Genomic DNA, 25,033 nt, shown 5'->3' on the forward strand with positions numbered 1-25,033 from the left:
TTCTGGCATTAATCAATCCATCTCCCTCATACATTTCAATGAGACCGATAAGTGGTGTTCAGTGTTGTAACTCAAGAGAAATCCTAACCGGGGTTAAACCATAAAAAGTACTAAGAACCAATCAGCTACTCAGAAAAACAAACAAAAAGTAAACATTTTAAGGATGGATGGGTGGTGGCTCGATGCGGTGGAAATACGACCATATCCATGGCACAAATGTGCACTTCTCTAATCTTGTTATTTACAGATATAACTTTAAAATGAAGACAGTCATGAGATGTTTTTTTATTCTCACATATTTATGCTGAAGCCTTGTTGACCCAGACAGAGTGTGTATGTGTGTGTGTGTGTGTGTGTGTGTGTGTGTGTGTGAGAGAGAGTATGGAGGGCACTGAGGAGGAATTTGTATCAATGTCAAGGTTCCTTACATACCTACACACACCACAGAACTCTGTGATCCAGGCAGAGTCCTTCTCCTTAATGGCAAAATCCACAATGTTACTGAGCTAGAACTTTGTTTGAAAGGTCATTTACATTTAGCTTTGTTTCTGATCCCGAGGGTCAAACAACCAGTTTAAACAAGCAAATGACTGCAATCTTGTCTTAACTTGATCCTCAGGTAGACCTCCATAAAAGGATCAAATAGCCTCAGTACGTATACCAGAAACGTACTCTGAAAAGTTACACAAACATGATTTGACTCGATTTTAGTCCATCACCACATCTATAAGAACTTTCTCAAAACTCCTGATTCCAACAGCGTGCCCAAAAACTGAACTGACTTCCTTAGTCAATTAAAATCATTTGTAATGTTTTCCACAAACTGATAGCTCCGTTATGAAAACTTACACCAGGCCTAATCACTCTAGGACTGGCACTACTTTTTCCCCCGTACAGCTAACTCTGCAATAAGGAACAGAAAAGATTGTGTTGGGGAATTACCTTCATATTAAGCACATGATGGCATTAAAACTTGTATTTAATCCAGCAGATTTGTGCGGAAGTCCTTGTAAACTCAGACAAGGATACTTTTTTTTTTGGCACAAGGGCAACTCCTGTATCTATTTCATAACATGCCTTATGAAACCTCTGAGCTCTACTCTGCCTGAGTGGCCCGCACACAGACTTGGCACTGCAACACATCTAGGTCAGTGTTATAGAAACCCACCTCTAGCTTGCATAATTAATCATATACAGCCGAATAGACATACAGCTGAAAATATATGGACTAGCATTGAGGTAAGAAAACCAGAAGCAGATGTAACAAAAAGAAGTTAATAAAACACAAAGGCTGTTAAAACACTGAGGAAATGTGTGAAACATCTTTTAGCCACTCACCCATGTGATGAGGTTGAAAGTTTTTTTTTTGTCAGTCCTACTCTGGTGAGATGTCCATGCTGCCTTCACACTTTCACTCCCGTAAACGCTATCAAGCTGTTGTGTGCTCCTCCCTGATACTGCTAACACACTTCCAGTGTCCTGTCTCAACCAAGCATGTCAGAGTGTGTGCTGGGCTCTCAACATCACGCTCGTCTCGTCTCGCAGCTTTACCGGCACTCTAGTGCGGACAGAAGGCCATTGGGACAATTACAAAACAATGGGTCGCTTAAAGCTGCCCTGGTCAGCTGTGTGTAGGAAACCCCCTCCGTGTTGGGCTCTTCCTGTCTCCACCCTCTCTCTGTCCCCTCCCCCCCAGCCAACTGACAGAAATGTGATGTCAGCAAGCCACACCCACTCCAAAGAGGCTGCCTTAGGTAACAAGGGTAATGAGGTTCAACAAGGAAAATATGGAGTGACAAGGGGGACAGATGGAAAAAAAAAAAGAAGTCAAGAGAATGAAGAAGAGAAAATAGAACAAGTGCAGGGATGTAAATGTGCACCTAATGTTTCTTCTCTTGTTTACTTGTTGTTTTCATTAAAATCTTTCATAATTTTTCTTAGAAAATTTTTTGGCTTTAAAAGTAATCCGATTGTTGGGGGAAAAAATGAGAAAACAAAACGACAAAGAAAGAAAAGACTCATCTTTATACAACTTTGTAATATCGATCACTTTTGATAGGCCTAAACTGAGGCTTCAAATTGCTTACACATTTTGATTGAGAAATAAAAGACAACTTCTAGGGCTTATATTGCACATATATATTGTTGAAAATGTCAAATTAGTTATTGAATCAAATATTTTTGAGTTTCCTGAGTACTATGTTCAGTAGTATGTTTCTTTGCCATATTTTGGAGCCTTGAATTTCAAAAGCCAATTTTCCTGATGGTACCAGGTATGTCTTTGTAGTAAAGACCAAATGGGTAACCTTTCTGTGGTTGTGCCGACAGAAAAGAAATCAAACAATCGTACAGCATTGCAGGTCAGAGGGAAATAGTGGAAGGTAATCCAGAAAATGAGGTGAAAGGGCAGAAGAGTAAATGAAGAAGGGAAAAAAGGAGCAGAGATGAATAAAGTCATGTGTTAGTACTTTCTGGTCAGCGCACGCGCTGGAAAATTCTCGTTTGGCTCCATGGGACGATATCGCACATCGTAAAGGCTGTAAACACATCATAAACACCTCAAATGACACAGACGGTAAATTTCAGCTACAAGTAAATGTGGAAACCATCGAAGTTGAGGATGTCAAGAGGTATTACAGAGAATTTTGAAGCATAGTTTAAAGAGAAATTAAGAAAGAAAGAAAGAGTCTGAAGAAAGAAAACTGGGCCGATGTGAAAAAGTACGTAACGGATACAACGAAGGTGTAGAGAAGAGGAGGGATAGGCTTTGAAAACAAGAGAGGAAGGAAGAGCGGGTGAGAAATGATAAAAGGGTAAAGAGTGAAATGGAAAATAAGAGCAGCAACAAGGGGAGGGGTCTGTGTCAAAACAACCATATGAACCCAAAGACCCTTTTAAACCCGTGTTGGAGGTGAAGGATTAACCTACACATGTACACATACACACACACACACAAGTAAGCTGGGCAGTAAAGATCCTAGTCTCACATGGCTATACACACTAACCCACATTACTACAGAGGCTGGGGGAGGGGCAGCAGCGTGAGGGAGTGAGGTGGGGGGAGGAGATAGGAGGACGCGGTGACAGCAGCAATGTGAAGAGGAGGACTAACTGACAACAAAACCTGACGCACACATATTCACCTTTGCCACACTACCACATATCTGGTGTCTAGCCACGCCTCCTCCTGTGAGGAAGAAAAAAAGCTCGCATTTCACTGTTTACATAACCTAGATTGACCAATAAAAGAGAGAGAGAGAGAGAGAGAGAGAGAGAGAGAGAGAGAGAGAGAGAGAGAGAGAGGAGAGAGAGAGAGAGAGAGAGAGAGAGAGAGAGAGAGAGAGAGAGAGAGAGAGAGAGAGAGAGAGAGAGAGAGAGAGAGAGTCAGCCACTGTAAATAGTTGTTTTTTAGTTCACTGCATTTCAAGGAGCTAGAAAATTCCAGAAACGTGTTTACTTGTTATATTCTAAAATATGACTCAATCTATTTAAAGTAAGGTTCTGCTCTGGAAATAAATTAATGGGAAAACATATTAACATTAAAAGCTGCAGTAGACAGCATGCACAATGATCCATTTTTGTGTAAAATGTATTTATTTAATTCATCTCAAACTAAAAATGTTGTCGTCGTAAATGTTCTGCTTATTTCAATTTAAAAAAGCAGCGTCTCTCTCTCTCTCTGATTTTCTGACTTATCCCTAAAAAAAACCCCACAACTTTAACAACTTAAAAAAAAAAAAAAAAAAAAACGTAGACAAACTAAAACATGTAACAAATTCAGAAAATTTGTCATTTTCTCCACAAAAAATTGGGAGTAGGACCACAAAGATGGACAAATTGAAGACAGTATACGCACTTACAAAAGCCCTTAAACAGGGGAAAACGTTTTTTACCTGAATGAATTAGATGACCTTTTCTTTGTCTTTAAGAAGTTTGGATCAAAGTGTAAACACACTATAAATTATATTTATAGTGTGTTTGCACTTTAAGTCTGTTTTTAATACGCTTAATATTTGGTTTGATTTCAGGAAACTTCTCAGAGCAAACATAAATAGTAATGTTAAGGGATGCTGTCCTGGCAATAGCAGCAGCTCTCGACCTTAACTTTAATTATGAATAGAAAATGGGCCAATACCAAAATTACCAGAACTGATTTCTGTTCCAAACCCTTCCCTCACTATTTCACGAACGTTAGTAGGATGGACCGAACCGTATGACTAATGACAACTGATGACTTTAGATGACGCATGATTCAAGTCCCCAGAAAAAACATATTTCAGAAAAAGATGGAGGCTGATTTTGTTGAGTAATGAGTGATTCAAACTCGTAACCAGGTTTACACAGAGCCAGAAGAACACCTGATAGAAAGTCTGCATGCAAACACATACACACACGGACACACACACATGCACAGGCCGACAGTCTGGTGTGTCAGTATGTAGACCAGCTGGTATTACTGTAGCACCTCCTACACTTCACTCTGTGCAGACCTTAATCAGGTCACAACACACACAATCACACACCATACACACACTCAAGCACAAACAGACAAAAACACAAAAACTAAAACGATTTTTAGATTAAGTTTGATCTTAACAAGCTAAACTACTCTGTTAATTAAGCCAAGTTGTTCGAGGCAACAGCCATCATCCGAGAAATCACACAGCCCGGACACCATGTTCACCCGCCTGCCCTCAGGGAAGTGCTACAGGGTGCCGTTTCCCACTCACAACCAGACTCTGGAACGGCTTCTACCACAAAGCGTCCCACAACTATACAGCAGCCAGCAGCTTTTCATTCCGTTCCTTATTAGTCAGTTTTGGTTTAAACCAGAGAAGGTAGGCGGCTTATGGCACCCCCACATGACCCTTTTGAATGCCCTTTTTTGCCAGACATGAGACCAGTTATTGCGGTAAACCAACAGCTGCATTGAATGACGCGGGCCGTGGTTCAGAAACAACTGATTCTACTCTAAGAAGACTAAAAAGTATGACCAAAAAAACCTCAGATTTTATAATAATCTCCACGACCAGAGATAAAGGCTAAATAATGGAGATGCTTTGGAAAAACAGATACTGTTGGTTAGAAAGCAGAAAGATTGTGAGACAGATCTGACTAAATACTGAAGCTTCAGTGTCCGCCACATGGAAACCTGCGTGCACATCAACTCTCGGGAGGGGGGAGGAGGGTGGAGAGCGCTCTCTCCAATGTTTTGAATTGGGATAGCAGTACCCATTTTGAACACTGTGTCAGAGTTACATATTGCTCCTTTAATATTTGGGCTTTTCATTTCAATGTTTTTAGTCGTTATAAAGAGATAACATTAAGCCTCTGTTTACAACCAACTCCGTTTATATGTACCTTGTAAGAGTGTTTATTGTAAAAAATATTGCAAGTATAATCAAGTTTATTAACAAATCAAGCTGACACAAAGAAACATTACTTTAGCAATCATTTTTGGAATTTGTCAATATGTGATCAATAGCTTTGGCTCATTCACGCTCCATTAGCTTTTGGTTTCCTGGCTAGTTGATAAGGCTATCTGCAGGCTGCAGTTCTTAAAGCTGAAGACGCATTTTGATGAGAGCCTGGAGGCTGGTTCCCACAGAAGGATTTTAAAATTTTCGGCCGATTTCCCAAACTTTAGAGACCACACGCATCGCAATAAATAATCGGAGGTTTTACAGTTTTGGTCGTGTGCGGCCACACAGCAACATCAACACACCACACACGAACCGATTTCACTCGCGAACGTCCCCCGATTAGACGCGAAGCCTCTCGAGATCAAACGTGATTCCAGAGTCAACAAGAGTTTGTGCTGTTTTTATCTGAAAAAAAAAAAACACGTTTTAAAAAGAGGCTTTGGTCAAAGGAGTGGAGACAACGGGAGCATGAACTGTACTTGCTACATGATGATATGGAGGTGAGTTGCCGTTTTGTTTCCGGTGTTTCCTTGCCACTACGTCACCTCGCTTTCTGATTGGCTATGCGTCAGAGTCAACAGGCTCATACTCATTATCCCCTCGTGGTACACCACACACGATGAGAAATCGGGCCTAAAATCCAATCCAACATGTTGAATATCCCCAATTTGAGATCGGAGCGGTCCCGGCGTCCTTCCGAGCAGACGAGAGCAGTCTGAACACACCACACACGGCAGGATTATTTTTATAAGATTATTTTATGATGATCGGGGCGTCTTTAAGATTATCGGAAGGGGAAAATCTGGGAAAATTTGGTGAACCAACCAGGATGTCAAAAAAAACAACAAACGTGCTAGAGAAAATAAGAGAAAATGATGAACGTGTTCTTTAGAGCTGAAATGATGGCTGATCATTCTCAGTCAAGACCTCAGTGAACACTTTTCATACATCTTTGTATCATGGTTTTCAGAAGAGCAGTTGTGCCATTTTCCTTTAATAAATCCTGACCCCATAGGACCATGATGTTTCTCCATCACACTCTTAAGGTAAGATCAGAGCATGATGCTCTTGAGATAATTTTGTGGCCGAATGGGAGCAGTTGGCCATTACCTTTAAGCACTCCAATAAGAACTTTCTCGCTGCTCCCCCAGGCTAGTTATGATGTAAGTTTGCGGGATGAAGAGTCTTGACGCTGACTAAACCACCAGGTGTCTGCAACATTCGTGGGAGGAAACATGTTTACTTGTTTGTCTTCAGTTTGAACTTCAGAGAGTGAGCGTGTTTGTCTGCTTACCAACGCCTCCACACAGGCAGGGGAGCAACAGGCTAATTAACAGACTATTACTCTGCTGCTCTCTGGAGTCACAGTGTGTGTGTGTGTGTGTGTTCGTGTCTACGTGTGGGTACATGTGTGTATTATAGGAGATGTGACTAAACCTCACGACAGCCTAATCTGAGCTTCAGAGAGCTAACAACAAGCAGCACACCCTCCTCAATCTGTTCACTCACATGTACACCAAAGCAGGCGCACTAACACACACACACACACCTGACCTAGAACAAACATCCCAGCAGAACTGGGTTGCTGAGGAGGTTGATTTTATTTTTGGAGACTGGTCCGACCTCCCGGAGTCCATTTCTGAATGTCGCATTTTGATGAATGGCGCTTGTGTGCCTCTGAAGTTGAAGACATGAAAAAAAGGTGTTTAAGTTAAGGCATAGAACTCTTGTCCGTAACATTGTTTCCTCGTTCGAAAACATGGTGTGCACCTGGGGTCCGTTCTAAGACAAATTGTATTTTCCTTCACCTGCAGACATTTGGTGCATAATGACACATTTTTTCCATTTGTCTTCTTTTGTTTATAGTCAGCTGCAGAGCATATCAACAGGCAAAGACAACAGGCTGTTTTTCGAGAGAAAAAAAGTCTGTGTGAAGAGCAAAAGGGCTAAACACAATCTGCAAAAACTACAATTCATAACCCATTGGTAGTCATCTTTTATTCATGTCTTTAGATACTGCACATCTTTAAATAGATTCTGCATGCAAGCTAACATCATACTTTAAGACACTGTTTCTTGACACCAATTCCCCTTCCCAAGTTGCTAACAAAGGAAACACACTAAAAAGTAAGTCTGTGCAGTTCAAAATGCTTTCTTGGCACGGATGGTAACCGTTGTTGCCAAAGCAATATTATCAAAACGATCAACAATAAAACAACAAAAACAACATTTGATAATGTTATTTTTGGAGGTCCTTCGTTGCCAACTGTTGGCAACACTGGATGCCCAGAAAGCCAGCCATTGCTACTCGAGACAACACTGTAGTCAGAACAGACACTGAGCTGAATAAAGATTTTGTGAATACTGTATAAGAACAATAGAAGAACTATGGTAGGCTGAAAATGCTAATTCTAAGATAACTTTGCTCTTCTGGTTTCTATAACAGATAACCAAGCATTTTAAAAACATACTTGATTTATTTGTATCTCACATAAACACTACATTTAATAGATATTACCAAGAATACTCTTCCACTAACATGAAAAAACAAATAAACTATCTTATAATTTTGGTACATGACACATTCCACCAGAAGCAATAAAATTTTCATTCATTCATTCAACTGCAATTTTAAAAACACACACTTCATTACATATGCATAAAAAACAGTGAATTTTTCTAATTATAAGACATTTCATAGTGAGGACTTAAAAAAAAAAAACGAAACAGAAAGAACGTGTCATTTCATACGCATGCGTTTAAGTTAAGTTGTTCAATGTGATGCAAATGATCACCATGAGAAATACCTCTCCAGACTAAAAACTGTAATACTGACATGTGACCTATAGCCAATCATATCTCTTTTAATGAACCTTTCACTCTGCAATTCAAAAATATGGAGAACATCAATTCATATCAGACACTTTCCGAAAAACAACTGAAATCCCAGATACAGAGGAACAAATGTAAAATTAATTGAATAACCACTGTTGAATAAATCCAACAAGCAATACAAAAAATCATTATAAACTATGATGGTTTATTTATTTGTTTATTTTACTGCTATGTATGGTTCTGTAATTTTATCAACACACCTGCAGTTGTAAGTGAAAAGGTTGAAAATTGTAAATACTTTAGATTTTATTTGTAAGTAATCTCACTTTTAGTCTAATATCAATACCTCTGTGCATATCTAACTTCACATACTTGATGAAAATCAAACTTTCTTTTTTTTTTCTTTTTACTCTTTCATAATTAAAATGTTTTTTTTAGGTTGTCAAAACCAAAGTAGTTAAAAATTGAAGATAATTACAGGAATGTTTTTGATTCACTTGGTAAAACAGAGTAAAGAATGAAGGGCTTGTTGACAGCACATAGGTCAAAGTAGCAACAAGAAGAGACTATGAATACAAATACTGACTCAGGTTAATCGCTGAGAAGAGTAATGACTAAAAGTTTAAGTAACCGGAAAGGCACAGAGAAAAGGATGAACTAAAAAGGTGGACAGAGAAAAAAAGAGGGGAGGTTGATCCTGAAGGAGAAAAACTGTCACAACTCTCAGGGGGGCAGAGTCCTAGTGACTGTTGTTATGGCAACCGTGGTACAGACGGTGGAGACGGCAGGGGGTGATAACGTCACAGGAGCAAAATAGACTTGCTATGCGAGGCAGAGAACATGTAAATGGATGTTTTTCTTCATGACACCTTTAACATCTCTTCCGACATGTGAAGACAACAAGCTCGAGTTGTGCTCCATACATACAGTGTTGTTTGATGTGAAGTGTGAATTAGCTGTCCAGCACACAAGATCGCACCAAAAACTAGACATATTGACCCACTGTGGGAACACCCTATAGTCTTTGAAAGACTCTTCACAGAACACCACCCTGCATCTGCAACTGTGAGTCAAATGTGGTCAATGTTGTTCAATTTGTTTTAATACATAAAAGTCACCAAACTTCGCACAAAACCAACATGTAGAAAAAAGTGAGGATGAACCACCATGTGTGACTTAAAAACATACGCTTCGAACTATTTCAAGGATAGAAACTGATCAAAGAGTCATAGCAACATGAAAAGCAAAGTTTGACAAATTACAAAAATAAAAAAGGTTTTAAAAAAAAGTATCATAGAAGGTAATTGCTTCTATCATACATAAAAAGTTGTGTTTCTGTCTTTCTGTTTTCTCTAATTTCCTTCCACATTTGATACTATTTGATTAAAACAAATACAAATAAACTGAAACCTATCAAAATAATTCCTTATTTGTTGTTGTAATGAAAGTGGATAGCTGCAGTAAATACGACTCACTCTAAATTTTGAGCTGTTTTATTATCTGCAGGAAAACTCTCCACACGCGCAGTGTTAGGGAGCCCTGCCGACTGACCTACAGCTGTGTTGGGTCAGACGATGCATTCATTTAGTGTATCATAGAAATAACAGCAAACTCAAAGAATATTACATATGCTATTTACAGTAGCAGTAAATAGTTGCATCAGTAAATAAAATCACATTTTGGGCCACAGCTGTAATTTGGAAATCTTCTGCTTAATGATGTTCTTTTATAACTGCTCCCACAATTTAACATTTTGTTTCTAAATTGCAACCCTTAAGAGGATCTGCAAAAACCCTGCAAAAAATAAAATAAATTAGCCTAATTCACTCCCTCACCTATAGTGGCACCTTGTCACCCCTAAAAGAAGACATTTTGCAAAGCAAGGCACCATGTCACAAAAACATACTTTGATAGTGAACACTGCAAATTCAGCCGCATCATTTGATTTTACTGAAAACATTTCCACCTGGCAAACCTTGAAACTCCAAAACCACTTCTTTAGCCTTTAGGCTCCTGCCAACTTGCTCTCTATGCTGGGTCAGTTATACAAAGTGTTGCACAACTATTGCTGTAAAATTGTTTCATAAGCGTAAGAAGCGAGCAGGAAGGTACAGAGACGTGAACCTCTTTTTTGTTTGATGACGAACGGTTTTAGATCATCTATCACACGTACTTTGAAGGCCTGAAGAACTTTATAACCAGCATCAGAGCTATGTAACATCTTAGAGTGTAGTAATTAGGACAACATGTACTGTACTGTACTGTCTGTATGTTTGAGAGAGATCGAGAGAGAGAGAGAGAAAGAGAGAGAGAAGAAGGAGTCGTTTGCTTAACAGAAAAAACAGTGAGTCTATGTGTCTAAAAGCCTGTGTGTACTGTATGTGTCGAAGAGTTTTTCACAGGTTCACAGGTTCCTGCTGCCTTGGATAAAACATAACATGCAATCTGCCACTTTGAAGGGTTATCCAACTCTGACTCATGTTGATGAGGAGAACACAGCTCTCTATAGGCTCCATAGGCTCTCTGACATGTTATGCCACTAATTGTCTCACACAAAGTGTTGGTTAAGTTATGATCTGCAATATTCGGATATAACAACGAGCTCCAGTCCAAACCCCCCCCCCCCCCCCCCCCCCAAAAAATAGGGTTAGAAATAAGGGTTATAAAATAAAAAATAAAATAAACCTGTAGACTGCCAAAAGAGGGGTAAAGAGGGGACTTCTGTGAACGTGCTTACAGACTTGCAAACAAAACCATTACAACAAAGACTACACACACTTTGCAAAAGACCCCAACATTTTTGTTCTAAATTTTTTTATAAAGTTTGAGATAATCCATGATAGAAGTTAAAAGGCTGCGTGAATGCCATAGTTATATTACTAGCTCTACATCAAACACAATCAGTTCTCTCCTAATGTTACATATACGCACACAAATTAAGTGAATGGTGTCTTCTTGGACGTCATTGAGTCCTCAAAATCACTATGTTCACTATTAACACACGAACATGAATCTGAGGTGTGCAGAGTACGAACAGTCAGACTGCAAACTATTATTATGTCTCCAGGCTGAAATTGCACAGAAATGTTGATAATGTCTTTCTGGCTTCTATAAAAATCATAGTATGAATATTATATTATCCATGCCAGTAATTAATAACTATTCATGCAAACTGTAGGGTTTTTTTGCCTCTGTCGGACCAGACAGCTGAAGACAGACAGGAAATGTTTGGAGGAGAGAGTGGGGGTCGACATCAACAACGCACGGCCGCTGTGTCGAGGACTATAGCCTCTGTAATCCTGGGACACGCTCGCCGAGTTAAACTGGCGCCCCTAAAAAATGCTTTTGTCAGAAAAAGAATGGACCACATAGGTTCACTGCATTAACTAATATGTTTGGTGCACCAGCACACAAATGAAGGAATCCATAATCACAGCACTGAAAATTGCCTTTTACCGATACCAGGCTTAATGTCTTGTTCATGCAGTCGACATGTAACGTCGGTGCTGGCGAGGCGGTACAGAATGTGTGTGTATTACAAGGTTGTAATGAAATGTGAATTCCAACACCATGACACCAATATTACAGATGCAATGTGTTAGAATGGAGGAATAATAAGGGCAGAACTTTTTGTGGAAGAGTAATCTGGAAGTGGTTTTAGACATGATACTAAAATACAAACTGTATGGATACCAGGGCGGCTCGCTCCACCTCGTATAGGGCCCTTAGGATCACCTCTTCAAGTCCCAGAACAGACCACAATATGGATACTGGTCTGCTTGCTGCTAGTTCAATTCCCATGTATTGCTGTGGTGCCCTTCAACATTGAACCCCCTTGTTTGAAGCCCACTTAAGGCTAGTTCACACGGCAGGATTTTAACATTTTCTGCCGATTTCCCAAACTTGAGAGACCACTTACATGGCGAAAAATAATAAGAGGCGATAAATAATCTGAGGTAGTTTTGGTCGTACAGTGTGTGGTGTGCGGCCACACGGTGACATCAACATACCACACACGAACCGATTTCACTCGCGAACGTCCCCCGATCAGACGGGAAATCTCACAAAACCTCTCGAGATCAAACGTGATTCCAGAGTCAACAAACGGACAAAGAGGATGCAATAGGGATCGTTTGTGCTGTGTTTTTATCTGAAAAAAAAAAACACGTTTTAAAAAGAGGCGTTGGTCAAAGGAGTGGAGACAACGGGAGCATGAGCTGTACTTGCTACATGATGATATGGAGGTGAGTAGTTGTTTTGCTACCGGTGTTTCCTCACTACTACGTCACCTCGCTTTCTGATTGGCTATGCGTCATAGTCAACAGGCTCGTGCTGGTTTTCCCCTCGGGGGACACCACAGATGACGAGAAATCGTGCCAAAACAATCCAACATGTTGAATATCCCCGATTCCCGACATTCTTCCGACCAGACCAGAGCAGTTTGAACACACCACACATGGCAGGATGATCTTTTGAGATTATTTTATGATGATCGGGGCGTCTTTAAGATTATCGGAAGGGGAGAATCAGGGCCAAAATCGGCGTAATTATCCTGCCGTGTGAACCAGGCTTTACTCTGACATCTCCCCATTTACACATGTCCATTGGTACCGTTTATTCAGGTGTGCATTTTGGCCCTTTGTTTGTGAGTGTGCATGTCTCAATACAGTGTAAACCTGAATTTCCCCACAGGCATTAATTATGTTTTCATGTCACAGCAACAAAAATAGAACGTAGGCATCTAATAATTGGTAGTTTTTTGTTTTGTTTTTAATGGATAAACCTTGCAGGCAACCTCTTACACTGTTTTAATTTCAGAAGTTGATTAGATATCCAATCATTGGCAATGTATTTGTGCGATTTAGTATTCTCTGTCTCGTATAGGGGCAGCTTTTGTGAAAAATATGACTGAAGATCTGTAGTTTTCTACTGGTTACATGTTTTTTTTTAAATTATCCATCTTTAAAAATAATGGAGATTGTATAATTATTAAACACAAGGTGTTGAAAACTATCAAAGTATCAAACATGTTTACAACCTTACATTAGATAGAACGCCTCAAACCCAAAGAAAAAAAAGAGGAGGCAGATGTAAAAATTGAAGAAGTTAATTCTCACTCATTGTATCTCTTAGTCTACAATTCCGTCTTCAAAAGCTGAGATATGTCACTGATAATCAACTGGGAAAACACTTGTTAGAAGACTGTTTTGATAAATTAAGGATTCAAAGTCAACAAGTTAACAAAGTGCTTTGTGATGGTGTAACGTAGCTGCTTCTCAGTCTGTTTTCTTCCAGTAATGGGATTGAAGTTATCCAAAGACTGACGCCATCCAAGTTATCCAACCAAAGTTTAAATCTTACCTCCTACACACAAAAAGACAGTGCTAGAGACAAGTCTCCCCCCACACACTGACGATTCAGCGTCTAATAGGACTAATAGATGATTCACTGGGTTATGCAACACACACTGGCAACAGAAGAATTGAGAGGAGAGGAGGAGACCAGAGGGGTCAGGAGTTTTTTTTCCTTTGGGAGGACAGAAGGCCAAAAGGCTGAAGAGGAGCGCTTGTCTGGGCACACATGTGGACATCAGACATGCTTGTACGAATGCGTTCAAGAAGAAAGTGAAACAATATAGTACAATAAGAGATCAGAAAATAAAAGGCATTATAAGTAAATGTAAACAATAAGAATTAGAGCTGCAGCTATCAAATATTTTAGTAATTGAGTATTTTATCGAATATCCCGGCGATTAATCGAGTAATCGAATAAATCATACTTTTGCTTAATTAAGGTTTAACTCATCTTGGGTCGTCCCTACAAACCTGCTTCTTTGCAGTTACCATGGTAACGCCTGCTTGTTACAACCAACCACCTCTGCTCCACAGCTGCTGACACTCACCATATTACTGACAGTCACCCAAATAAACTTTTGATTCACTGGTCAAGGCGGCAGGTAGATGAAAAATACAGACCAAACATGTTTTAATGGCTGAAATAGCAAATAGTGTTTTGTGTAGCCTACACATCTGTTACAGTACATTTAATTGAGAAAGCATTATGTTCTGTTGAATCAATCACAGAATCAATCATTATGTCAGATAAGGAAATTGAGAAACGTTAAATATATATTTGCTAAATTATTATTCCACAAACAAGTTCTGTCTTGATTTAGCTTTGAAGACATTAGACATTTCATATTATCAGCCTGTTTATTGATAAAAGTGTATCTCTGTCTGCTCCTGCAGCGCGTGCATTCAGCGCGCTCACAGACTACAGAGACCATAGACATGTCTATGACTGAGACTGTGAGAGGACGTTGCTATCGTTATGTTAGCTGCAAACACGGAGAGAGTGAACGGAGAAAAGCCGACGGTTTGACCGGATCACGTGTTCCCGACTCGGTCGTATGGATCACGGATCAACTGTGTGCTGACTAAAAGTTAAAAGGGGCACGCCGCGCTCGCGTGTTGAAGTGTCTGTGTGTAAGAGAGAGGAGCAGGTAGCTGCAGCTACATTAAACGTGTTTTATACTCATACCAAAGTTTTGATGACGCAAAAAAAAAAAAAAAAACTTAACGAAGCCTCGAGGCAGCGAAAATTCCTCGATGAGTTTTTGTAATCGAGTTATTCGAGGAATCGTTTCAGCCCTAATAAGAATTACAAAGTTATCCGACTACTACTAGCTCGTCTCATTTGTTTCATGCTTTTCAGTTGTTAGCATCGTTTCATTTAATTTGTGTTTTAGTTTATTGTTCAGTTGGTCAGGGACCATTGTGCAACATACATTCATCCCAATTAAGTAGAGGTGAGACACTGCACCAGATTTTGCTGATTAGCTAGATATAATATGCAGTCACTGGACACTCTATCCACACTTAATTGATAGAAAGTATGATAAAGAGCGAATAAAAGCAAACAACATCAAAGCCAAATTCCTCAACATAAAGCCTGCCTCCCTCCACTCCACAAAGAGCAAACATAACAGGAACAGACTTTCAAAACGCATACAATCCACGTTTTACGACACATAAAATGCAAATGAATGGGTTCATTTGAGGACACAAGAGGCACCTTGCTTCCTTGACAGACCCAAAGCTACAAAAGAGCTCAGCACATAAACCGGCAGTGTAGCAGCTAAGTAGACATAAGGCTGATGGGGAGTTAAACGTATAAATTAATCTTTTAAAAGAATCTCTATTGTGAATCAGCTTTACACATTTGATTCTAAATGTGTTTATTTTAAAGTGATGTGCAGAAGAGTTCAGGTGTGTTTGTTTTTTTATTGCCCACACCCACCTTCATCTTCAGCTCTCTCATTAACATGATCCACAACATGTATGAAAAAGGTGGGTGGAATTGTGACTTAAACTCACAAGAGCCTGCAAAGTATTTAATAAAGTGAAAGACTTATAATACATACTTTGGTCTCCACAGCAACTCTGTACCTCCCATCCATTGTTCCATTTATAACTCGCCAGCTCTGTACACCTTCAACAGGCATACAAGTAAATTAAGCCCAATGACATCTTCTTCTTCAGTTGTCAAAATAATTGGTTAAAAGTCTCGGAACCACGAGTTTATGAAGCCCAGGGTATTTTAGTTATGTGGTTTCAATAACCTGAACTCTTTTGTTGAAAGTGTGATTCTGTCTTTCTACATTGAGCATTCATGTAAAGCCACATATTCTTATTTTAGCATCGCTTAGCAAACTCTGTAGCTAAGTACACGATGCATCGTTTTTCTTTTATACAGGTGGATGAAACATAGCCAACTTTCCTTCTTCTCCCAAACATTACCTGCTCCAGAGCAGATCAGAATAAGACCAAGAGCTGGGTGATCATAGTCTGCCATCTTGACTTACCAAGTAACCCCTCATCTTCATCATCTCCATCGTTGTCACCGTCATCATCATCGTCAGTGATGTAGAAAATCTCTCTCTCCTTAGTCCCATTCAGACGAACATCCTCGACATTAGACATTCTGACCTGCTGCTACCTTGGCATGTCCAAACTACACACCTGAAACAAAGAGTGTGGGTATGAATGAAAGGAAGACACACAAACAAAAACACAGCATGATTCAAGTTTTGGTGCGCAGTAAATGTTCTGCCTCCGTTTCCTTGGCTAGCTGTTTCTCAGCAGAGACTGTTTGAATGTTTTCCCATGTAAAGAAAGACGACCAGAAGGGGAAACTCCAGAGGAACTTTTCTTTCATTTAACGTAATCCATACTCCAAAGCCCTACACTTAGTTGTTTTTACATGCAATGTCTTTGGCCGAGAGGAATAACTGTTTTCTGTCATTAACTGGCAGTGACCAGCAATTATTCCAACTTTTTTTAAAAATACAACAACTCTTTCAAATGTTTGAAGATGATTTGCAAATCTACATTCTTGGGCTGTGCAAGTAATAATCAGCAAGTAATAAACAATCATAAATAAAAAGGTAAACAAGGGGCGCCGGTTGTCTGATGATTGGTGCGCGTGCCCCAAGTGGGGGAGGCAGGGTCCTTCTGGGATACTTTAACTTAAATGAAAATAAGGGAGCCGAGGGTGGCTTAGCAGTTAGATTGTGCCCTATTTACAAGGCCTATAGTACTCCAAGCAGGTGGCCAGGGTTCCAGTCTGACCTGTGGATACTTTCCTTCAATTCAATCCCCACTCTAATCTAAATTTCTCTATCCACTGTAAACAAAAGTAATCCTCCAAAAGAAAAACAGAAGAGCAAAAATAGACGGCTTTTAAAAGTATCTTTCATTTGAGAAATGGAGAAAACTCCCATGTTAGCTGTATTTAAACCATCTATGACACGGAGGATGAACCCTTTACAACAGACCCCAAAAGTCCTTCATTATTTGAGAGTGGAAAATGGGTATTGCATGTTGGGAAATGTGTGATTTGAAGGTATTTGAGTAGCTTTCAGCAGGTATTCAAATAGTTTTATATGACTGGATGGTTATGCATCTCATACTTTCTTCTGCACCTTGGGCGAAGTTAACTCCTGGGGGTTTACTGGCTCGATTTGAGCATTTTCAAAGCCTTTTGTGTGAGAGAGGACGGACAAAACAAAGTCTATGAACTGTAGATGAAAGAAAGAGCTGCAGTGCAAATGGACAAAAAGGAAATGTACAACAGAGAGATGGAAAAACTCTCTTCAAAGCTCAATTTCTCAGCTGCAGGAAAATCATACTCCCATTATTCATGGGATTTTCTCTGTGCTGGTGTGAAACAATCATAAAGTGAAACCACAGAGGTCTGCCGGGTCCTTCATTACCAGCTGTGGTTCTTTAAGGGCAAGGTTTCATTTTTGTATTGTAGCACTTTAATTCTGCTATTGACAACAAGAATAATCTTTGCAGACTCTTTAAAGAATATAGACTCAAAGTGTACCAGGACACTTCAGGATGTTTATAAATTAAACAACTGCATGAATAAATATTTTCTATCAACTGAAATTCTGAGTTATTGCATTTATTTGGCTTTTATCCAACACAAAGAACTAATGTATTTGTATAAACCAAACCTTTGAAGTGCACTCCCTCTAGAATGGGCCTAGACACATAACAGCATCATAGCAAGGTTTACTCTTGATCACTTGCCAGCTCACCTTGCATAACATTACTCAGCACATTACACAACACAAAAGCTACGGCCAAGTTGACTCAGTGGTCCAACAAGACAGTTTTACGTCCCTCATAAATCCAACTAAGCTAGACTTGAAGGACTTGTTGTTGGGTTGAAAAACCAGTCTCCAAGGACCTGGATTTCATATTGGTTTCTCTTGGGGAAAAACCCAATTAAAGATAAAAGCATTATGTAACTACAATTTTGCCATGAAGTAGTAATGAAAATGGCAAATTTGAGATCAGAATGACCCTGCTCTCATTCAATTCAGCTGATTTTTAAAAAGGATTAAAAGAGAACTTCGCCTATTTTCAGCACTTAATGAAGCACCATCCTTGTCGAACACAAATTGGCCTGACAAAAACATCACACAATGTGCACATACACTGGCTGGCCAAAAAGAAGGTCACAATCTGGATTTAACTAAGTAAATCGGTAAGAGCCTCTCATTGGATAATTACTGCATGGGTGATTATGTTTCAGCTGGCAACAAGTTATTTCATCCTAACTGATGCAGTGAGTAGCTTCTCATTTGTTAAACAACCATGTTTAATGACACATCAGGGGGTCGAGGAAAGGTGTTACTCTGATTCAGAAGGGTCAAACTCTTGGCATTTTATCAAGACGAGAAAATATCTAAGAGGATTGCTGAAACTACAAAAATTGGGTTAAGAACTGTCCAAGGCATTTTTAAGAACTGGAAGCAAAGTGGGGAAACATTATCGAGAAAGAAACTTAAATGATTAAACGTTTGGTGAAATCAAATAATAAAAGGACAACAGTAAAAGAAAGGTTTTTGTTTAATAGTGAATTAAGAGCATCTCCACACGCAAGAAAATGATGCCACAGCAAATGCATGCCATTACCAAAGCTAAAGGCAGTCCAACAGAATATTAGAGTGCGTGACTTTATTTGGGCCAGGCAGTGTAAATTACTGAAAAAAGTAGAATATATTAAAAAATCAGGGCCGATGCCGATACCTTTGTTGTAAATGACAAACCGAGTGCAGACCCCGATGTTTCTTTCATGACTTTGTTTGATGCAAAACTCCCACCCGCCACCATTTTCTCACATATTTCACAAAGAAAACAAGTCAGAGTTTGTTTAACACGTGACTAGTTTGGCAATAAAAAAAACCTCTTCTCTGACTCAGTAGTTAGGTGTACTAGAAGTCAGCATTTAATTGATTTTGGCACAACAAATAAACGTAGTCTTCTGACATCGGTTCATGCCATAACATTGGCCGACGCGCAGATGTCTGTCAACAAGGCCAATATTGGCTGATACTGATGTTGATATCGTTTTACGTAGGAGTTTCCATGCAAAGTATTTCTCTCTGAACTGGCTCTGTTTGTGTGTGCCTGTGAGTCCATTCGCTGGGAAAAGGAACGAGGTAATATCCAGTCACTATGCTCTGAAGTTGGGAAAGATGACAACAATTCACACCAGATGAGCGATGATGAGAGGCAGTATGAGAAAGCACTGCCATCTTTCAAATTAGTCATGTGGGGAGGTTTCGGGTTCATCGTCGACATAAGGAAGAGGATGAGAAAACGGTACACAAAAATGAAATGAAAAGAAAATGTACACGTGGAAAGTCGAACAGAAAAAAGCGATTTTATTAATATTTGGATGGATGAATGGATGGATGCTAACTAAGTCCTGGCTTGCAGCTCTGTGAAGATGCCTTCAAGCACAACAGTTCTTTGGTCTAAATGCCTCAAACAGGATGTTTTTATGCAAACAATGACAATGCTAATTTTCTGATGTTAGGTCAGTTTTACTACCCTAAAGCCTTGTTTCCACCGAGCGATCCGGCTTGGTCACCTGCCACATGACAAAGTGGATGAACTGCTGGATGTCTTCCAGCGTTGGTTTTGTTTGTGAAGCGTTTTTCTCCTTTGTTGATTTTATTAGTTAGTGGTTAGCTGCTATCATATGACTATTTACATAGCGGCTATCGTCATCCAGCTTACACGCCGCCTACCAAATAGGGCACGGGTGGCTGTGGAAACGCAAACGGGTTCGGGCTTAATCAAACTGTACCGATCCGTACTGGACTGGACTGCTGGGTGGAAACAGGGCTTAAGTGTGGTCACATGCTCATGTGACCTAAATTGCTCCAAGCAAATCATGGTGGTGAAAGCTGTTTGCCTGGTTGAGTTGTAGTTTTCTGTCCACAGCACTGGACAATTAAAATGAAGGTCCTATCATGTTGTGCAGGATCCGCTCTCTTATTTAACATGCAAGCTGGAGGAGACCTAACTGTGTGTTGGCACGGCAAGGCATGGCACGGATTTATTATCTTCTGCAACCCTGATCAGCCCAAAAGCAACCCTGCAGCAGCTGGAATGAGACTTCTGTGTGTTGCTGAAGGAAAGTTTAGGAGGACGGGTGCTTCCATCCTTTGACGCTCAGATTAAAAAAAAAATGAACAAGCCTGCTTTCGATTAGTTCCTCAAAAAAGCCCAGTGCATGAGAAATGGTTGTACTTTTAAACCACAGACTGTACACAGCTAGTAAAGCCCACATACAGAACATTTGGAACTAGAACATACAGTAGGTGGATCAGTGACATACTTATGTAACATTAGACGCCAGGAGAATGTTGGCTGCAGATTTTGGCTGAGAGGTCTTTCTGTAAGTGTGATTATTACTTGAGTGTGGGAACATACTGTTTTTCCATCTATGTCTCAGGCTGCAAATCCAAGGGTACCATATCCCAAACTGGCACGATAAAAGCTGTCATCAAGAGGTCACACTTCTGAGAATATTACTGGTACTAAAGCAGACTTTACTTGAGCAGCTGAATCAGTTTGATGATGAGCCTTTACACATTGGGTCACAGGGATATTTTTTTTCTGTTGGACTGCAGACTCCAAAAACAAACAGAACCACTGTGAAGACTCACAGTTATTGAAAAAACAAGAACTGAAGGTAATCTCATTTGCCTTACACAGTCAAACATATCCATGAAGCTCCCACAGACACTCTATAGCCTGTTATTACCCTACATAACTTGGAAGTCACATCCAGCCAGAATCCACTTGATTCCCTGCCATGGAGCTTTATGTAACTTTATATAGCAGATGAAAGCAGGCCAAACTCTCCTGCTCATGTTGTTCCTTGAGGCTGTAAAATAACAGTTACATAACATACAGTATATGTTGGCTAGTCTACGCTGTTCCCTGTTGGTCCAGCATGTAGGTCAGGCTTCTTACACAACCTTTATAACTAGATGTAAATGTGCAACATTAAACTAATTCTTCAAGCCCATAGTAACTTGGTGAATCTGATGCTTCATTTTTTTTTAATTTTTTTTTTTAAATCCGTAGATCGCACAGTGTACAAAATGACACAAATGTTGTAAAATGTGATGATACCATAAACACCGCACTAACGTCTATTTTTAACTTGCTGCATGTAAAGCCTCTTTCTCCATCTTCTTCCTCTCTGTCGGTCTAATCAAGGAAAAAGTAAGTAATCACTTCCTTAAATTCAGCCCGTAACCTCAGAGGTAGGGCTGAGAAATTATTCAGGATAATGTTATTGTGATATGAGCCTTCACAAAAAACACATCGGTAAAGTCTAACTTCATTAAAATAAAACTTGAATGGAGTCAATCAGTGCGTTCTCCCTCAGCATGCGTACCCTGCACCTATTGGATGGAGGTCCAGGATAATGTTTAATTTTGAATGGAGTGAAATGAAGCTACAGCTAGCTTTTTTGACCTTTTTTGTGCAAGTGAAGTGGAGGAAAGTAAATGGTTCTGAAGATTTATTTTGGATTTAGGAAAGGCCTGTCGCAAACTCAGGTTATGTATGAAACATAAAGAACAGCAGTTAGAGTTCTATGTACTCTTTATTTTTATTTATTTGTTTTTGGGAGATTGAAAAATGTTATTGCACATCGCATATTTTTCTTTTTATTGTGAAGGCCTACTTGGAGGTTAAATGTAAATGTTGGACACAGTTTGAATATAAAACTTCAGATAGGGAGGATTTGTTGGAGGACTGTGGCGGTTATCCATCTCACTGTTTTGTTCAGGTGATTGTGTTGTTGTATCCAATCCGTACAAGTGAATGAAAACATTATTAGTCACAGTGTCACACTGATCTGACACACTTAGTCATTCGACACGAGTAGTTTTAAGGTTGCCTCTGACGCAAGTGATTCAACTTAATACAACAGAATATTTTGACCATATTATCTGAAATGAGGCACTTTATTAAATTAAGATGCACCTCACATATTTTACTTGATTGCTGACGACTCTTGTCAGCATGTCAAAGCAGAATCAGATAGAATGGCATAACTTTTGGTTCCCACAGTGTTCTGGTTCTGTTTGTAGTCCTAGTTATGTGTACTTGGGTTTCACTGGGCTTTGTTTATTGTCCTAAAACAGTTGGTGCGTGGAGAGCAGAAAGGGCAGAACATATTCGGCCATGATGAAATATCAGCTCTCACTGTCCCACTATTTACTTTTAATTCATCTCTACAAACAGCCATACAATTAGTTTGTAGATGTTGACTCACAACAAAAATCAATCCAGCTTTTCAAGCTCCTGTGAGACTGTAAACAATGCCAATGCACGGAACAGGAAGTCCTGCTGAGTCACGGCTGCACTAAAAGACCAGAGGAAAAAAAGCTATTGCTCACAGAGGTTTTAGAAATAAATAAATAAATCATACAATAGAAGCCCACATATTAGACCCCTTGATCCATAATCATCTTCCTTAACACACTACCAAAATAAGACACAATTTATAATGCAGCCAGTATGAGAGTTTGAGTTTAGTTGTACTTTCAGCTGGGACACAAACTATTTAAAAATCACTGAATGTGAGCACAGGCTGCTGATGAGGGCAAAACATAAAACACACAGAGGGGAGATAAAAGATAATCGGGGAGATTCACAGCCAGGGGGATTGTGGGAGAGGGGGTGTTTTTGGAGAGGGAAGGGGAAAAGGGGGGGGGGCGCAGGGTGGTCTGTCTGGTGTCCTAAAAAACACCCTGATGGCCAAAGGGGGGGAGGGGTTACATAACCTACATTTCTCTAAATAGAAAAATAGGACACGGTCGCCTGATCTCCTCCAAAAATGACCAGTCTGAACATGCAAAACAATGCACATGGACTCCATGTCAGAATATGTTCACTATCAAAGTAAAACCTGGACTTTCTGTAAAACAAGAATTAACAACCTGAACATACAATATTTTCACTTTTATACGCAAGGACATGAACACGAGGAAGAAAAAAAAGTCAGCTTTACTTAAATTAACGTGACAATTATCATTAACTTAAGAGTGACAAGGTATATTTCTTGGCACAGTCAGTTGCTTTCCGGGGGGAAAGAATTTGTGCCTTGAGTCAGGATTTAGACATCCAGAATGCATTTGAGACGCATCACATTATTTTCATCAGTGAAGCATGTCGTATCAGGACAGCTGATCCAGACAGATCAGAGTGCGGACTATGTCTGAACAGCAAAGAAATAAATTGCTTGTTCAAAGTCAGCAACTTTATCCTGATATCTCCCAGAGGAGTCATATTTGTGAACATAACCAGTCAAACTTTTTTAATGACTTCACCCGGAGTTTCTCCTGCCAGACCTTTCGTATTTCTTCTGCAGCAGGTCCGAGTGAGCTGATGTGAGTACGCAGCAGGATATTCTCCGGAGAGTTCACCTCGAGCCAATGGAAGGGGGAGTGACGTTTATATACATGTACTGCGACTGCTGCACGATGCATGGACTGCATCAATCACACCGCTTGTCATGACCACTGCTTAATCCTGGCCTGCAGTGTGTGTGTGTTCTTGATTGCAGGAGTGGACTCAGGTGTGTAGGAGTTGGGCTGCAGCTGCTCTTCATCTTCAATCAACTCTGCTACAAATACTGGGCTTCAACTCCACCACTCTGCCAGATCTTAGACTCTGTTTACGCAGTCAGTCGTGTTCTAGCTGCTTATCAGAAAATCCTATTTCCTATTGTTCAGTACCTATCATTCTAACCTTGTTCTCCTTCGTTGACAGTTTCCCGGCGCTCAACTCCTGCCTCCATCCCACTCCTGCAACTATCTGGATTCCTCAGACAACTCTTCATCCCAGCAGACTCAAACGCACCAGCTCGACTCGGCCCTTGACCCTCCCCTGAACTTCAGGATCTTCATAGAGTCCTGTTGATCATTAAATTTCCTTTTGCACCTGCTTCCTGCCTCCGACTCTGTGTTCTGCATTACTGGGTTCTCGAACTCTTAGCCCTGCCTAACACCGCTACGATCTCCGTGCAGGTAATTAAACGGCTGCTTTACGCTTTCTGTTCGTCAGCATGTTGTTCTTTGCTTGCTATTTGAGAAGTGTGATGCTTTTGAATTACACGTTGAAATAATGGCAAATATTTACATTATAGCATCATATAGCAGACTGTTGCTTCATCAGCTCCTATGTCATTTTTTGATGACGCCTGTTGGGGATAGTCTCCCGTTGTGAGGAGCATATACATGCATATATATATATATATACATACATACATAAATATATATATATATATATATATATATATATATATATATATATATATACATGCATATATATATATATATAGGTCGGGAGAATCTCCAGAGTGATCATCTTGAATTTATTAACATACATTCAGGAGTGCATATCTGAAAACGGCTCATCACCTAAAGACACGAGAATCTCCCTACGTACTGAAGCTGCTTGATTCTCTTCCCTTTCAATGTCATGTATTCATATAATGTTATGATATCATGCCTCAGCAGCGTCAGATGCTGTTGCTTCGTCCACACCTTAAAACACTTGTGCCCCAACAACTTGATGCGTCTTCTCAGAGCATCGGCGCAGTATGCTGCACAGACGCAAGGCCCAGCTGATTCAGCTTGTTTTTGAAAAGAACCTGACTCACAAGTTTAAGTCCGAACGGAAAGACACTTTGATGAGGAGTTTCTTCACGGAGAAACGTCCCCCCGTAAGGCTGAGGTCTGGATTTGTCCACCAATCAAGATTACACTTCGACTTCAACACCGACTTTTTTTTACATCATGCCTATTTCATGGAAAAAAACACACAGAGGCGATACAGCCGCTGTACTTGCTTTTACATCATTGCTCCACTTTCTCAGTATATTAA

The 25,033-nt window shown here is 39.9% G+C and overlaps 1 protein-coding gene across 3 annotated transcripts in view; it reads right to left on the reverse strand.

Annotated features, from left to right (window-relative positions):
* The window catches only part of LOC306833666 (helicase ARIP4-like), a 179,175-nt gene that overhangs the window by 35,459 nt on the left and 118,683 nt on the right, over nt 1-25,033 (reverse strand). For 2 of the 3 annotated variants that reach the window (XM_079359092.1, XM_079359091.1), the window contains exon 2: nt 16,123-16,279. In XM_079359092.1, the coding sequence (XP_079215218.1) occupies nt 16,123-16,240 (118 nt within the window). In that variant the 5' untranslated portion in view covers nt 16,241-16,279. Of the gene's footprint in view, nt 1-1,338; nt 1,559-16,122; nt 16,280-25,033 lie in introns of those variants that run through there. The other variant, XM_079359095.1, reaches the window with a different exon arrangement.

This window comes from Symphodus melops (assembly GCF_947650265.1).
Source record: "Symphodus melops genome assembly, chromosome: 13".
NCBI lineage: Eukaryota > Metazoa > Chordata > Actinopteri > Labriformes > Labridae > Symphodus > Symphodus melops.